The 15,943-nt window shown below is 34.2% G+C and overlaps 1 protein-coding gene across 1 annotated transcript; it reads right to left on the reverse strand.

Moving 5' to 3' along the window:
- Nucleotides 1–7,214: 7,214 nt before the first annotated feature.
- LOC125777769 (putative nuclease HARBI1) lies at nucleotides 7,215–9,328 on the reverse strand. The gene is made up of 4 exons (XM_049453320.1): nucleotides 9,031–9,328; nucleotides 8,531–8,969; nucleotides 8,332–8,476; nucleotides 7,215–8,245 (listed from the first exon to the last, which is right to left on the reverse strand). The coding sequence occupies exons 1-4, from the start codon at nucleotides 9,135–9,137 to the stop codon at nucleotides 7,866–7,868; spliced, it is 1,071 nt and encodes a 356-aa protein (XP_049309277.1). The 5' UTR covers nucleotides 9,138–9,328; the 3' UTR covers nucleotides 7,215–7,865.
- Between the last annotated feature and the right edge of the window lie 6,615 nt (nucleotides 9,329–15,943).

Below are 15,943 nucleotides of genomic sequence, written 5' to 3' on the forward strand. Positions count from 1 at the left end.
CGATATAACGAATACCCAATTTTTTACATTTTAACAATCCTGAATATAGTTGCGACAGTTTTTACAATAATTAAATCACTATATTCAGACACAACTATATTATAAATTTATATGTATAAGTTAACTCAAATAGCTCATCCACAGACGGAGAACTCACGCGTGGCTTGAGTGAACAAAATTCTTATCCCACGCTAGCCACTGCGTTGGTCGCTCGATATTATTAATAGTACAACAGAAGATATTGAGAAGATAAGGAAACTCGTTAACTCACGTCAGCCACTGCATTGGTCGCCTGATGCTATTAATAGTGAACGTAGCTAATAGTAAACATAGGCTCTAGATATACTTTTCTTTAGATTTAAGTTTTAGTTATAAATTGTAGCTCACCAAATTATTATAAAATATATAATTAAAAAAATAAGACTTGTTCAACTTATTTAACTTATATATGTATAAAAGAAAGTTGTGTTAGTTAGCAGTGCAATATTTAAACGTGAACGATGAAGTGCATATGTATGTACATATGTATATGCAAGTTAACGGCAGCACCACAGCGAGACCCTGTGATAAATGTAAACAAATGTGTAAATCTTCTTACAGTATTACTGCGTGGTCATAGAGATATTTTAATTATTAAGAAATCAATACATCACTTGTTTTCATAAGTAAGCATAATTCAATATTTTTTGATAATGAGAATAATTGGAAATCCAAAGCTGGTATTTCATCACTTAATGTAATGCCAAAGCATCTTTAGTAATAAGCATAGAATTATAAGAATATAAATATAAGTGCTTTTACTAATAAAGTCAGTGTATAATCGGCAAGCGTATTGAGAGATCATCTTGATCAGGGATGGGCACATTAGCCCTCAGTGGCATTTTGCCCGTGCGGGCACGAGTGCACATTTTGAGGGCTAGGTGAGGGGATCATCGCGGGCAAACATGAAGAGGGAAGTGAGAGCAACGTTTTACCACTCCATATTTACAAATGAGAGCAACGTATTTTCCCACAGCATGTTTACAAATGTTTGTATTCTATTTGTGTGCTTATAGCGGCCATACACAGGCACACATGTGCGTTCGATCGGTATGTGTAAACATGCGGTTTACTCGTGTATGGGCTTGTTCGCGTACCGATCCATGTTCGCGAAAATGTTTGATTTTTTACGATCGGTGCGCGAACATGTTTATCGTGTATGGCGTTGTGAGGGCACAAAATCTTGCATTTCTCTCGTGTCGCCGAGCAGTGAAGATCGCGGACAATTGCCAAGTGTTAATGTGGGAGAGACTGCTTTAGAGGCTTCAAAAATCAGATTTTTTTTTTTGAGAATTTTTTTGGGAGGGAAAGACATAATTGATTCAAGCGAAATTTCTAGGCTTTATAGTCATATATTTGAACATCTTTCACAAATTTTTTGAATACGAAATCTTTGATATTCTGTCTGCCTGCCTTTAGGAAGCAATTACCCGATGCAGCATCTCGCATATGCATTTATCAGGAACAAAAAATTCAAAGAGATTCATGTTTTTTAATAACTTATCTTCTAGTTAAACTAAGAAAATTCCAAAAAAAAATTTTACTTTTATTTTGTTTAAAAATATGTTCAAACTTGACTTTTCCTAGTTTTTTTTAGTTTAAATAGAAGATAATTTTATGCCAAAGATAATAAACTTTGCCCAATTCCAACTTTGCCCGCCACTTAAAATAATCGTAAAAATAAAAAACCGAGATATCGCGCTTTTCGCTTTTTGTCCAAGCGCTCATATATGTACTTGTATGTATCTGTCTGACGCTCGGACACTATTTCCCTTCTAGCTTCGACAATATTTCGAGTTCCAATCTATAACTTTGTTTGTTGTTAGGATAATTTTTAAAGAGATTTAAGCGATTGTTTGAAGCTTCTAAAGCAGGCTCTCCCCTTAATAAAGATTTCGTATCTGAATTTATTGGCAATTTGGCAAACGAAAAGTGATAAATATAAAAATAAAATTGAGAAAAATAAAAGTTGGAATAACTTATTAACGAAATACAAAGAAATAGATAAAAGTGCTACATTAGAAATAAATCGAAGAAATGTTCCGTTTGCCTGTCGCACATGTTAACTGTGTGAAGAACGAACGCAAAATGGATTTGTGTGTCGTGTATGGGCAAACGAATTCACACAGATCGAACGCACAAGTATGCCCGTGTATGTCCTCTTTAAGCCACTCTCAATCAATAATGCCATACCGCGCAAATATATTTTTATTTGATGATTCTTATATTTTTGAAAATATGTGTTCCCTTTCTATAGCGCGTATTATTATTTTAATACATTTCCAGAAGCAACTTAGATTTTTAAAATTTAACAGAACAATTATAAAAAAAAAACTAAATTCTTTATTTATTTAATTTACCTCTTTTTGTTCACACAACTGTACAATTCCGATATGAAGTAAACTTCCACCCTTAAATTTGTGAACAATGTCAGTATTGCCGCAACCACTCTGCGATGAACATTAAGTTACGGAGGAATGTAATTCATTTTTTTCGCAATTTTTCTCAACTTGTTATGCCCTTCTCTCCGTAAACTGATATTCCCCTCATCTAGCCCCCGTGCGCACTTTGCTAACTTTTCGGGCTAAAAATGTGCCCATCCCTGATCTCGATGATCAAAGCGCACCATTTATTATCACACCAAAACCAACACTTGCGTTTTATTTCTACCGCATTTGACAAATACGATGAACTGTTAAAGCAAATTGCAACATAACACCATTTCCGGCTTTTGCTTAAATCAATAAAGTCATCAAAATATAATTTAACAAGTGAAATTCCTAAGAACTATCAAATATATAAAAGTATGCTTATTCAGCTATAATATGTTAAAAGTAAGTTAATATTATTAATAAACAATTTGTAATTAGAATAAGTTTCATTTTAAGTCAATTTTATTAAATAAAGCAGTCTGTTCTTGATCGCCATCAACGTCACCTTGTTGCAATTCACTTTGATTTTTTGACTTTTTTTAAAAACCCGTTCACCGCGACTCAACACATATGTATGTAATTCGCGTAGCGGAACGGAATACATTTTTTTTTAATACTTCCCACGCAAGGGAAGTTAATTTGCGTAAAAATGCTAAATATTGCGAATAGTTTTTTAACTTTTTTTTAACTTTCCACTTATTTTTTTTAAATCTAAATATAGTGCACAGGTTTTGCAATAATAAAATCACTATATTCATATTTTTTAAAATATTGCTTATATGAGATTAGCCTCCACTAAATTTACTAAATATTATAAATTTTTTCATCAAAAATCTGATTCGATTTTAATTCGATTTTAAACATATTTTATATTATTCAGAACAATACCAATATCACTTTTACAATAACAAAATCACTATATTCATAAATTATACACAAAATATATTTTTTTACAAAAATCTGAATATAGTGCACATGTTTTGCAATAATTAAATCACTATATTCAGACACTGTATTATATTCACTATATTTACACATTTTTTTTAAATATTGCTTATACCGGGAAATGGCAGACTATTCACACTATTATACACTATTCACATTTTAATTATATATACATATGTATGTACATATTATATTAAAAATTAAATATATGTATTTAAAATGAAAAAACTCACCAAGGTTGAGGGTTGGCACCGCATTTGCCCTCAATTTCCTCACGCCCACTGCACTTGGTTCAAAGTGCGCAATGCAAACGAATGCATTGTGGGCGGGTAAATCCAACGGTGGTGGCATGCTCAGGTTCTCCACCCACTTTTTTGCTTCCTCAGGATCCCTAGGGAAAGAAAAAAGTTTATTAGTCGCGGAAACACACTCGCGAACTCGGCACTTTCGCTTTTGCGACGACATTTTAATAAATTAATAAAAAATTTGTTCGGTTTTAGGAGGCCTAAAAAAGGCAGTTTTTCGTGATTTTTTTTAAGATAGAAAAAAACAAGCAAATGTAATGAAATTTTTACATCATTTTATTACATATTTAAACTTACAAAAAACATTTTTTAAAATTTAAAATATCGAAATACAGCCCACTTTCATCTACTTTTGTGCACCACCGCGAAATTGAAGTGTCCAATTGGCGGGCAAAATGTAGGTCGCAATTTTTATCTGAAACAAAAAAATCAAATGGATAATTAATTTTCATTAGTCCTTCTTCTATGTGAACCTAAAAAAACCCGAAAAAACGCGAAAATCAAAGTTTTCTTAGATTTGAAAAAAAAAGTTGCATTTTTCACCAAAAAACCTAACTTCAATTTACTAAAAAAATAGTTTAGAATTTTGTTTTCAAGAACTTCTTAGGTTCACAGAGGAGGTAATAAGATACTGAATCTAATAAGCCTTGGTTTTATACGATTGGTTGAATACTTTTTTTTTGTAATTTTGCCCGCCAATTTAGAAAAATTGTAAAAATGAAAAACCGAGAAATCGCGCGTCAAAGTTTTCACTTTCTGCCCAATCGCTCATATATCCGCTAGACGCTCGGTCGCTCTTTCCCTTCTAGCTTCGCAAATATTTCGAATTCCACTTTAAAACTTTGGGGGCATTATCTAAGATTATTTTTAAAGAGATTTAAGCAAAAAAAAAAATAATCGAGTTTTTGAAGCTTATAAAGCAGGCTCCCCCCTTAAGTTCACGCGTCGAAGTTCTTTTAAAACTAAAATTCCGTTGAAAATTTTCTGCTTAACTTCCATTTTTGTGCAATTTCCCCATTACAGCTTACAATTAAAAAAAAATCTAAGCATATAATATAAGTATGTATGTACACGAATTTTTTCAAATCATTCTTCTCTTTTTAACGTTGGTTTTGGCGCAAATATGCAAGTACTTCCCAACTAAAAAGCACTTTCATATACATACATACATACATATATAGTATTAGCTTTAGTCGTCTAAGAACCACCTGCAGACCACACATGCATACATTTGTATTTGTGGTTCGTTTTGGCGCGATTTCCCCGTTAAAACATATATTACCACCAATTAGAAAAAAACTAACTACTTGCATATTGCATACATATATGTACGTATGTAGGTACAGTAGAATATCGAAAAAATTAACCAAAATGTCCCAAGAGTGTTTTAATATTTCGACAATAATTTTTTACAAAGAAATTCGGGGAAAACTTAACAGTTGTTTATCTTGCCAAACAAACGGTTGGGTTTGAAAAAAATAGATATGTAAGTTCAAAAAGGTTAACCTAAAGTTAGCCGAAGGTTTAACATTCTCGCGGGTACACTTCTGCGCGATTCTACTGTACATTTTATCATTAGACTTGGCGCAATTTCTCCATGAAAACATATGTACATATGTATGTATATCAGAAAAATCTAGTATGCAAATACTCAGCCAAAAACCACTTGCTGCATACCACACATACATTTGTATTAGCATTTGCGGTTCCTATTGGCGCGATTTCCCCGTTAAAACATATATTACCTATATTATATACATACATACCTAAAAATCTAAGTACAAACATACATACATTTGAAAAGCCTAATATGCCAACTCAACCAAAAAGCGCATACATATAAGTATTATAAATACATTTGGCGCCATTTCCCCGTTGTAACATATTTATATTACCTACAATTAGAAAAAATCTAACTACTTGCATATTTTATACATATGTATGTACATATACCGCATATTTCATCGTTAAATTTGGCGCAATTCCTCCATGAAAATATATATAAAAAAAATCTAATATCTAAATCAGTGAAGCGCTTTACCTAGCCCGCGGGCGGCCGACTTTATTGCTCTCTCACAGATTCGCTCACACGTATTAGTCAAGTGCTCTCTATACATTGCGGAAAATTAATGTGCGTTTGAAAATCACTTGATCAACGACTGTTGACCGCTACGCATGTAATTTGTATGTGCGCGCTGATTAACAATTTTACTATGTTTAATATTGAGTGGGAAAACAAGTTTTTGTTTTCCAAAAACTTTTTCGGTAATGCTGAGGGTTTAGTTTGTAAACACATAACTAAACGAAATAGGGAGTACTATGTTAAAAGGCATTATAGCGGAAACCATTCTATTTATGAATCGGTAACGGGCAGTTCTAGAGAATTATTTATATGCCAACTAAAAAAACCGTTTTATGAGCAATTCATTGGGGGAAAACTCAAGCGTTCGTTATGCTCAACGAAAGGCTAGTTTTGCTGTTGCTTTAGAACTGACAAAGCAGGGAAGACCATTCGAGGACGGAGTTTTTTTTAAAGATATGTGTCAAAAGGTTTTTCAATGTTTCAGTACTATAGGTCAGGAAGTTTTCGCTGCTATTAGTTCAATACCTTTATCACGGACAACTATAACTCGACGCACTGAAGTAATAGGCCGACATATTTATAATATGACTATGCGAAGGGTGCAAGAAAGCAAGTATTTTTCCATTTCTATTGATGAGAGTACAGATATATCCGATGTGAACCAATTAATTATTTATGTAAAAACGGTAGATGAAAACTTCGATACAAAAGTGGACTTGCTTTCGGTTGTATCTATGCACGGCCATGTGACTGGGAACTTCGTATAAAGTTTTGCGGCTCCGAACTAGGGGGCCTATTCTGTAACTCGATTCGAAAATGAATTTTCTCGAATTCGAATTTTTTGTATTCGGTAACTCTATTTACGGATTTTCAATCCGTAATTCGAAAAGTGAATCCGAATTAAGAAAATTTGCAACTATGTAATTCGAATTTGATTGTCAAATGTACTCGAGTTTCGTATAAAATATTCGTTAGCTTATGAGTTGTAGAATAAAGACGTTTTAAAAAATGTAAGTATTTTAATAAGTTTTATTGCATATTATACTATAGATAAGTTTAATAAAAAATTATATATTTAATAGGAACTCGGTTAGCAAAAGTCAGCACACTAAACAAAGCCAATTTGAAATAATGGTGGAGTTTATGGAAGCACATCCAAACTTGGCCAAAGGCTACGTAAAATGTGCCGACGCTAAACAAACAAGTAAACATTTATGGGAGCGGTTAAGTGAAAAATTAAATGGAGATGGACCACCCATACGGGACATGCTTTCGTGGAAAAAGGTAAATTTCTGTGTGAACAAAATTATTTTGCTTTTATACGTTACCTGTGCTTTGATTTCTATTTATTTATTTTTTTTTTCACTTAAGGTTTGGGCAGGTGGGCCTGCAAAAGTTTATTCATCAATGCAGTTGAATTAAGAGCATTTGATTTACTGCAGATAAACCAAGCGGTAGATGGGATGGTAGATGCTCAAAAGTTCGGTGCGGGAACAAGTGAAGTCACACAAAGCTACCATTGTGAAACCACGGATCCAAGCACTCATAATAACTTAAGTGGTTTACAAAATTTAGAGGAACTGCCACCAAGCACTCATAATAACATAAGTGATTTACAAAATTTAGAGGAACTGCCACCTTTTACACCACCTTATCGCCCCCAAACGTCACCAAAATGTAGCACTGTGCGCTCACGTACCTCAAGTAAAAAAAATCTATTGAAAATGCAAGTAGACGGGCAAATGAAGTTTCACAATGATTTTACAAAGATTTTAAAAGACGTGAATTACAATTTAAAATCTTTAGTTAAATATAATAAAAAACTTGTTGAACAAAATGAAGAAAAAATAGAACTAGAAAGGCAAAAACTAAAGTTTGAAAAGTTAAAACATGAATACAAAATTAAAAGCGACAGGGAAAGGAACAATATAAGACTTGCAAAACTGAAAATCAAGGAACAAATGTTAAATGTTAATACCCGTTAATTTTACTTATAATATTTATAATGAATATTTGAAAGAAATGAAATAAATGGATTGCTTTTTAGTTACTTTATTTAAATTACGAACGCAAGCTTATTTTAATTCGGTCTCGTATTGTTTGCGCAATTCGTGAAAACTCGTTTTGATCACCGTTGGGTAAAGCAAAACTAGATCGTTCTTCATTAGTTTCAATTACTGTTGGTGCTTCAACGTTGTATATGAGGCAAATGTTATGCAGGGCACAACAAACATTCAAAATTTTAACAACTTTTTTTGGTGCATAGTGAAGCTCTCTTCCAGCAAGCAGGCATCGAAAACGACTTTTTAAAATTCCAAATACACGCTCGATTATTGATCTTGCTTTTGTAAATTTTTCATTGTACAAACTTTCTAGTGAATTTTCTTCTGCATTGCGGTAAGGCGTAAGGAGCCATGGCTCTAATGGATATCCAGAATCACCTTAAATTGGATAGATAATAAATAATTAGTAAGCCTTTAGACTATATATAAATGCAAGTACAAGCGGTTTAAATAAAATCACCGACCAATTAACCATGAAGATTTATCTCCATTTTGGTAGTTGGATAGCATGTATTGTCGTTCTTTTGAAAGGCTCCATACGTGGGCATCATGCGCTGCTCCACCATAAACTCCATTTACAGCTCTTATATACATGTTATGGTCACAAATCTAATTATAAAGTATAAGTATAAGTCTGAATAAAACGTCGTAATATAAACTTACCACCATAGCATTGACGCTATGCTTTAGCTTTCGATTAAAAAAGAGATGCTCATCTTTCACTGGTCTAACCATCTGGATGTGAGTTCCATCAACAGCACCTATTATTCCTGGTAATCCAAATTTTGAATAAAAATAATTTTTAGCATCACGCTTTTCTTGTGAGTTCATTTCAAATTTTATGTGTTTCGGACACATTGTTTTTTCAATAGCGTTCAAAACTTCTGCAATACATTTAGATGTAGTGGACTGTGCTAACCCTGCAAACCGGTCTTGCCCTATTTGATGTTGATAGCCCCCTTGACCAAGGAATTTTAGAGTAGCAGCAAGTTTTATAGCTGGATTTATTGCCGTGGATCTTATAGGTACCGTTAGTTCTTCAGTTATGCCTCTTAAGACATAATCAAAGGCTTCCTTAGAAAGTCTAAAGTTTTGTATGAAGCTATAATCCCAAATGTAAAAACAGTTTATAACCGATTATAACATATGTAAAAATAAATTACCTTTTTTGCGATAATTCCATAATATTAAATTCATTTCTTATACATCTTCTCGTAATTCTTTCCTCAATAATTTCCTCGTCCTCCATCCACAATGCAACGGAATCCATATTTTTCAAATAAATTTAAACTTTATTTCATTTTATTTTGACATTTAGCATTCGAAAGTACTGGCACAGGGTGGTACAATTTTCGTATATTTATAAACTGAATTCGACTTTTTTACAGAATGCTAAAACACATTCGAGTCGAATATCAAATTCGAATAGAATTTACTTTCGAATCGAGATACAGAATAGGCCCCTAGATTTAGATAAGTTGGTTCAAAACCATGAAAATATTGATTTTTAGTTTTTTGATACAGCCGTTTAGATAAAAACGTCAACATAAATTCAATACTTAAAATTTTTTGAATTTTAATTTCTTTTTGACACGTGAATTGTCTTTATTTTTGTAATTGATAAAAAATTAATAAGGAATTTCATTAATTTCACAATTTTGTAAAAGTTGTCGAATCACTTTCAAATTATTTTTATATTAATTAATATTAAAGTTTTGTATTTTTTTTGGGTGTAGCAGCAAGCTCTCTCATACTCCAACACAAGCACACAGTTTGGTAGTGTGCGTTTGGGCATCACTGATCTAAATACTCAGCCAAAAAGAGCATGCATATATTGTAAATACATTTTCATAGCTTTTACGTCATTGGCTATCTCTTATTTGTATATAAGCATTAGTTTTCTCATTTATCACTGAAAATGCTCAATTCTGCTATTTTCGACGCTCCTGGTAAATATTGGTGAAATCCGCTTATAGAAACGAGTACCCCTCCAAAAAATGAAATATCGTAAGTTTGGCAACGCGGTGAACCTTCTCTATATTATACGTTCTCTGCTCTCTGTTATATACATATGTACATTAACATTTTTTTCCCATTGGCTCTAACAACTACTCAGTTGTGTTATTGTCGTGCCCCTGATGTTAAGTGGTGAAACGCGCTGATAATTTTCTGTGGTGAAACGCACTCAACCAAAACCGTAAATATCCCAAAATTAAAATATCCCTAAATTTTTGACATCGTGAACCAAATATACGTTCTCTGATACTGTATTTGATTACCTTTATTAAATGTAAATATTTTTAGTATAAGTCGCTTTTTTTACTTTCAAAAAGGGTCCCAAATTCTTCTATGCCCAAGAGCCGCATCTTGGTTTAAGTCGGCCCTGGGCAGCTGTAGGAGATAGATCATTAGGCAGCCGCGATCGATTTGCTCGATCTGCGCGTTTTTATCAAAGTAATGCGCTAAAACTAAATAAAAAGGTCAAAGAGATAAAGGAGGTTATTGAAGAATTTGAAAAAAATACCAAGACCTGAAAAAACGTGCCATAGTTGCGGATGAGAACTACTGCCATGATGCTATAACATTCGCTAGGATGATCGTTACAAAACGCACTTCTTCTAGTGAAAATTAAAAGACATTGGCTCAAAACATTAATTATATGCCCATCAAATCTTATAGTTTCATGAGTGATTACTTACATAGGTTTCTCTTTACCGAGTACAAGTTTTCTTTTGAGATAACGCCCCATTAGATATATTATTCATGGCTTCGATGCCAATGTCATAACCAATTTAGGCAAAATCGCCAAAAAAATGTCCGTTCTAGAACGTAATTGCGTTCTTTTGTTTAATGAAATCATCTAAATTTAATTATTAAGTCGGGTGAAAAATTTCCATTTTAAGTGGAACATTTCGTAAATCAGAGTTATGTTAATTTTTTTTTAAATTAATTTAATTAAAATGTTGAAATTGTTTGCTTTAAGTAAAAATATTTCAATAAAACTATCATATATTTATATAAAAATAAAAAAGTTTTCTTTATTAAAATTAATCTCATTTTTGAATTCATTGAGTTCATTGTCATACAATTAACAGCCCTATTCTGAAAAAACCTCTCAACTGAGTTGAGAGGAAAAATTTGAGAGATTTCTTGTGAGGCATATTTTGTGAGGCTATTCTTGCTCAAACCTCATAAGAAAAAAGCTTAAAAAAGTCACCACGTGAGGTAAAAAGCTTTTTGCTGTCAAACAGCTGTTTTAATAAAAATAAGCAAAAAAATGGACACACAAATGGATAATCAGCATATGTAAGTAATTTTGCAAATTTTAAATATATATACACTAGCTGACCCAGCGAACTTCGCCCCGCCCAATTTTTATTTTTTTTTGGAAGTCATAGACTCGTATAACTTTACCACAAATAATATAAACTTCAAACAACGCATTTTCATTTAATGTTTTTAATGTTTGTAGCGCCATCTACTGTAACATACCGCACTCAATACCGCTCTTAGCGCCACCAACTGGTGGATAGCTCTTTGCTAATAATAAACAAATAATTTGCAATAAATAAATAATGCGACTATAAGGAGAGTTATAAACTATCCTATCTTTCAAGTTGGACCAAACTGCACACAGTGTTAAAAATTTCATTAAAATCGGTTCAGTAGTTTAAGAGTCCATCGCAAACAAACAATGTGACACGTGATTTTTATATATTAAGATATGTATATACAATAATTTCATATATTTCTAGGCGAACAAAAACGGAAAGGGCAACTCACGGGCAGCTGCAACATTACATAATGTTTTGAGCTAAATTGTCAGAAAAATTAAATAAGTAATAATAAAAATGTAAAAAAATGAAATAAAATGTAAAAAAATACAAAAATTAAATAAAATAAAATGAATTATTTAGATATATGTAGATGTCTTTTTATTCATTCTTAGAGGAAGTAAGATGTACAGAGACAGTAAGTAACTTACGTATATGTATGTATATATGTATACAAATTTATATATATATATTTATAGTACATAATTATAACACTCAATTCTCTATTTTTTTTAAAATGTCAAATATTTATGTAAAACAAAACAAACACAGATGTTTTGTATTATGATGGCTGCTTTCATACGACACAGATATTTGTGATAATAGTGAGCATTTGAGCTTTTGAATTTTCGCCAGAATAAGGTAACCCTCACTATAGTGAGAAACATCACTGTAGTGAGGTTGGTGACTTTTGTGAGGGCATGCGAATAGGGCTGTAAAAATTGGTACATATGTATGTACATACAATTATTGTATCAATTTCAACGAATTGTGCAACTGATTGCTACGTATGTATGTACATATATGGAGCAGTTGTATGAGTTGTATCAACTGGTTGGATGAAAATCAAAATTTTTTGATATTTTGTTAAGTTGGTTGTGTTAGTTGGATAGTATTTGGGTTGGTCGTGTGATTTCAAACGATTTCGACATTTTATTTCGGCTGTCAAAGAGAGCGCGTCTACGGAGCAAAGAAAAAATAAAAATGAGTGAAAACGATCGGCAAATCCGCGAATTTATCGAAGTGAAACATCTGGTGCAGGAGCTGATGAATTAAACATTTCACCTCTATGGTATTTCGAGGAGCTCGACTTTCCGCGAGACCTGGAAATACCTGTGCCTGGTGTAACATCCATCAGTTCAGATGAAGAGGAAGAAGCGTCCGTTCGCATAGCATGTTGAAAAAAAAACATTTAAAAGTTTTATTGTTTTTATTTATGATACTATGTTTTTTTACACAGCAATCGTCGAAGAATGTCACCTAGCTTCTCCTTTCTGCTGCCGGCAACACACCAGGTCGAGATACTGAGTCCCCGGTTCTGGTTCCTCACCAGGCCCAAGGCGTACTCGTAGGTCCTGTCCCCACTCCGAGGGAGGAATATTGTCATGCTGTGCATGATTGGCAGATCTTCCACCCTCTTCGCACAGAGGACAGGGCCCGTCCAGCCTCCCAGCTTTGGAGCGTGTTCCCTCAGCCAGTCGGCGGACGACTCGTCATGGCAGTCTACCTGCATCATGCCTCCCCTGAAGTCGATGCCCAGGAAGGACGCCGTGTAGTCCACTCCTTTAGACACCTCGTCCATGAGGATGTCCTGCAGCACGGTGAGCTCCTCCGGTTTCAGCGACTCCGTCGGGTATTTGAAAGGCAGAACAGCCATGCGGATGCCTCTAACAGCGGGGGTCTTGACGACGCTCGTCTGGCGTGAGAGCGTCAAGGTAGCTAAACTTTCGCCTAGCCCCTCGACCCCCCTTACCTTCCGCTGCCCCGATCTCCTCCATTTCCGCTTCCATTGTCCTTTGTCGTTGCCCTTTGTCCGTCATCAAATCCAAATCAAAATTGTTTGTTTTTGTGTTGTATTGTTGTCCATCTTTTTCTTACGACCCTTGGCTCAACAGGGTGAGCTGTCGGGTCTATGATCTGTCTGGGGAACAGGTAGGTCCGCCACGCCAGAGCCCCTTGGCGCGGTAAGGCCACCGTTACTTCCCAATTCGGCCCGGTGTTGGGAAGTCTCCGTTAAAATACAGCCACATTTACCTCCTGGCTGCAAAGTTCCAATGGGCACGGGAGTCGCATAACACCCTGGATTAGGAGGTGGTAGCTCTTGGTTAGCGCACGCATGCGGCACCCGACATCCCGCATGGTCCGTGCTTAACAGCACCAACCACACAGGATTGGGAGGCGCCGATATGCCTTGCGCCTAAGCCCCTGCACCAGGACAAGGTGCCTACCATTCGCAGGAGTTTTATTTCTGTGCCAACTGGAAGTCCTATAGAATCAACATCACAAACAATTGAAATAATTTCAGAGTTACAATTTTCAGATGAAAACGAAAGTTAATACACAAGTGTTCTTGATTTGTTTCATGACTCGCAATATCAATGAATTAAAACATATTAAGATAGAGTACATATATTTTATTTTATTTTTCTCATTTTTTGTTTAAATTATTTTTTTTACTTCATTTTTTATGTATTAGTTATAAGAGAATGAACATACGTTTTATTTAAAGAACACAACTAATTTAACTATTTTATACGTAAATTAAAGGAATTCAGCCCTATCACGCAATCCATCGTAGACTGTTTTTTCGGGAAAGTTACGAAACTGCTATCATACAATTCGAACAGTTCCGAAAATAAGTTCGAATTTCGTAGACTTGCATTCACTGAATTCACTCGGAACGGAAAATTTTTAAGTTTAGCGGAATTTTTGTACGACAGGTTTGTGCTAACGGAGAAATAAATTTCCATATGTGGGAGTCGTGATTGCTGCCACCAAACTGAGCATTCACATAACGTATTTTCATTTTATTGTCACATATCTGCAAAACCTTGATTAAGATGTTTGAAATGCGAATTTGTCACCAAACTTATAAGCATGGCATTGATACTAAAGTATCCTTTGCGGTTATAATAGAGAAATTTATCTTTAGTTGGAGCAACGATTTTAATATCTGTCCCGTCTACACACAAAATCGCGCCTGGAAATCCGTATTTCGGAAAAAAACTTTTTCGCTTCACTTTTTTCAACGTTACTTAACTTGAGGTTTATCCACTGAGGGCACAAATGGGACTGAAGCAATCCCAATACTTCTTTTAAGATGCAACAAAATGTTGACTGAGCCATTGGAATATCGAAGTCCTTACCTACTCCATGCTGATAGCCTCCTTCAGCTAAAAACCGTGAAACCGAAGACAATCGATGAAGTAGAGATATAGATGACGATCTTGAAGAACTTGCATTCCTCTCTAGAACATCGAGGACATACGTAAAGGCCGCCTTATTTAAGCGATAGTTTTTAATAAACCTACTTTAGAAAAATAATTTTAATAAAATTTAACAATGAATTTTTGTGGATTTTTGAACTGTACATTGTTTCGTCCACATCGAAAGGGTTGCTCTTGTCCCTCAGTGATTTTCGGTGAATTTTTAGATCACGCCGACTTCTCTCACGTTCTTCCTCAAGCAACATAAATAAAAACTTTAGCGAATACATATTAACCAGAATTAGGTCTGGTTTCGAATTCACATGAATTCAATGATAGCAAATTATGCGTATTCGTAGCGGACATTTGTATTCGTAGCTTCGCTACGATGGATTGCGTGATAAGGCTGATTAAAGGGATTTCAGTTTTTTGATAATTTCACAATATTTCAACCTTATTGTTTTGGCCTCTTTAGATGCATTTCTAGTCAGCGTTGTCTGATAGCTGAATATTTTCACATTCAAAACGATTTGAGTTTGACTGGCACCGTAAGTAGTTGTGTAAGTAGCAATAGGCAAGAACAACTGTAGTAACTTTTTCAGGACATAAATTTATTGTCGTTTGAAGAAGTCGAAAACGCAATGCCAAAATACTAAAAGCGTTTTCAACTTTAACCCGTGCTGAGCTCAGAGTATTGCAGAGAACGTATATTTATAGAGAAGGTCCAACAACAGACAAGCGTGTGAACTGTCAAAAGCTAACAAAATACGATGGGAGCATTTCACCACAGCTGGCTAAGAAGGAGAAACTTTAACAGTGGCGCATGAACAGAGCAGAACATTCAATGAAAATTATGCTCAGAAATATACATTCTTATTACATACGCATGTTAGTCTTTTGGATATAATTATATACATTTACATGCAATCATATTAATTGATATGATTATCATTTCGCATATTTTTCTGAATGCATGCAAAACTGATAACATTCTAATAAAATTATGCTATTTTCAAAACTATATTTGTTGTTAATGTGCGAATAAGAGTTATTTATTAAACATTTATAATGTTTGATAATATCTTATATTTTCATATAAATATGTATGTTAAGCTTTCCCTCGTTGAGAAAGCTAAAAAAACAAAATTGTTTGCGCGTTTAACAACGGTGCTGCATGGATGGCAGCGCGTCCGCGTTACTTTATTGATTGACATAAAATGTAACTAAAATTAGTGCTTAACATAATTTTATACCTAAATTCCGTCTAGCCTGGAGTGTGGTGGCGTGATGCACTTCCAGGAATTGGCTTGTGAAGG

This window comes from Bactrocera dorsalis, chromosome 3 (genome assembly GCF_023373825.1).
Source record: "Bactrocera dorsalis isolate Fly_Bdor chromosome 3, ASM2337382v1, whole genome shotgun sequence".
In the NCBI taxonomy this organism is placed as follows: Eukaryota; Metazoa; Arthropoda; class Insecta; order Diptera; family Tephritidae; genus Bactrocera; species Bactrocera dorsalis.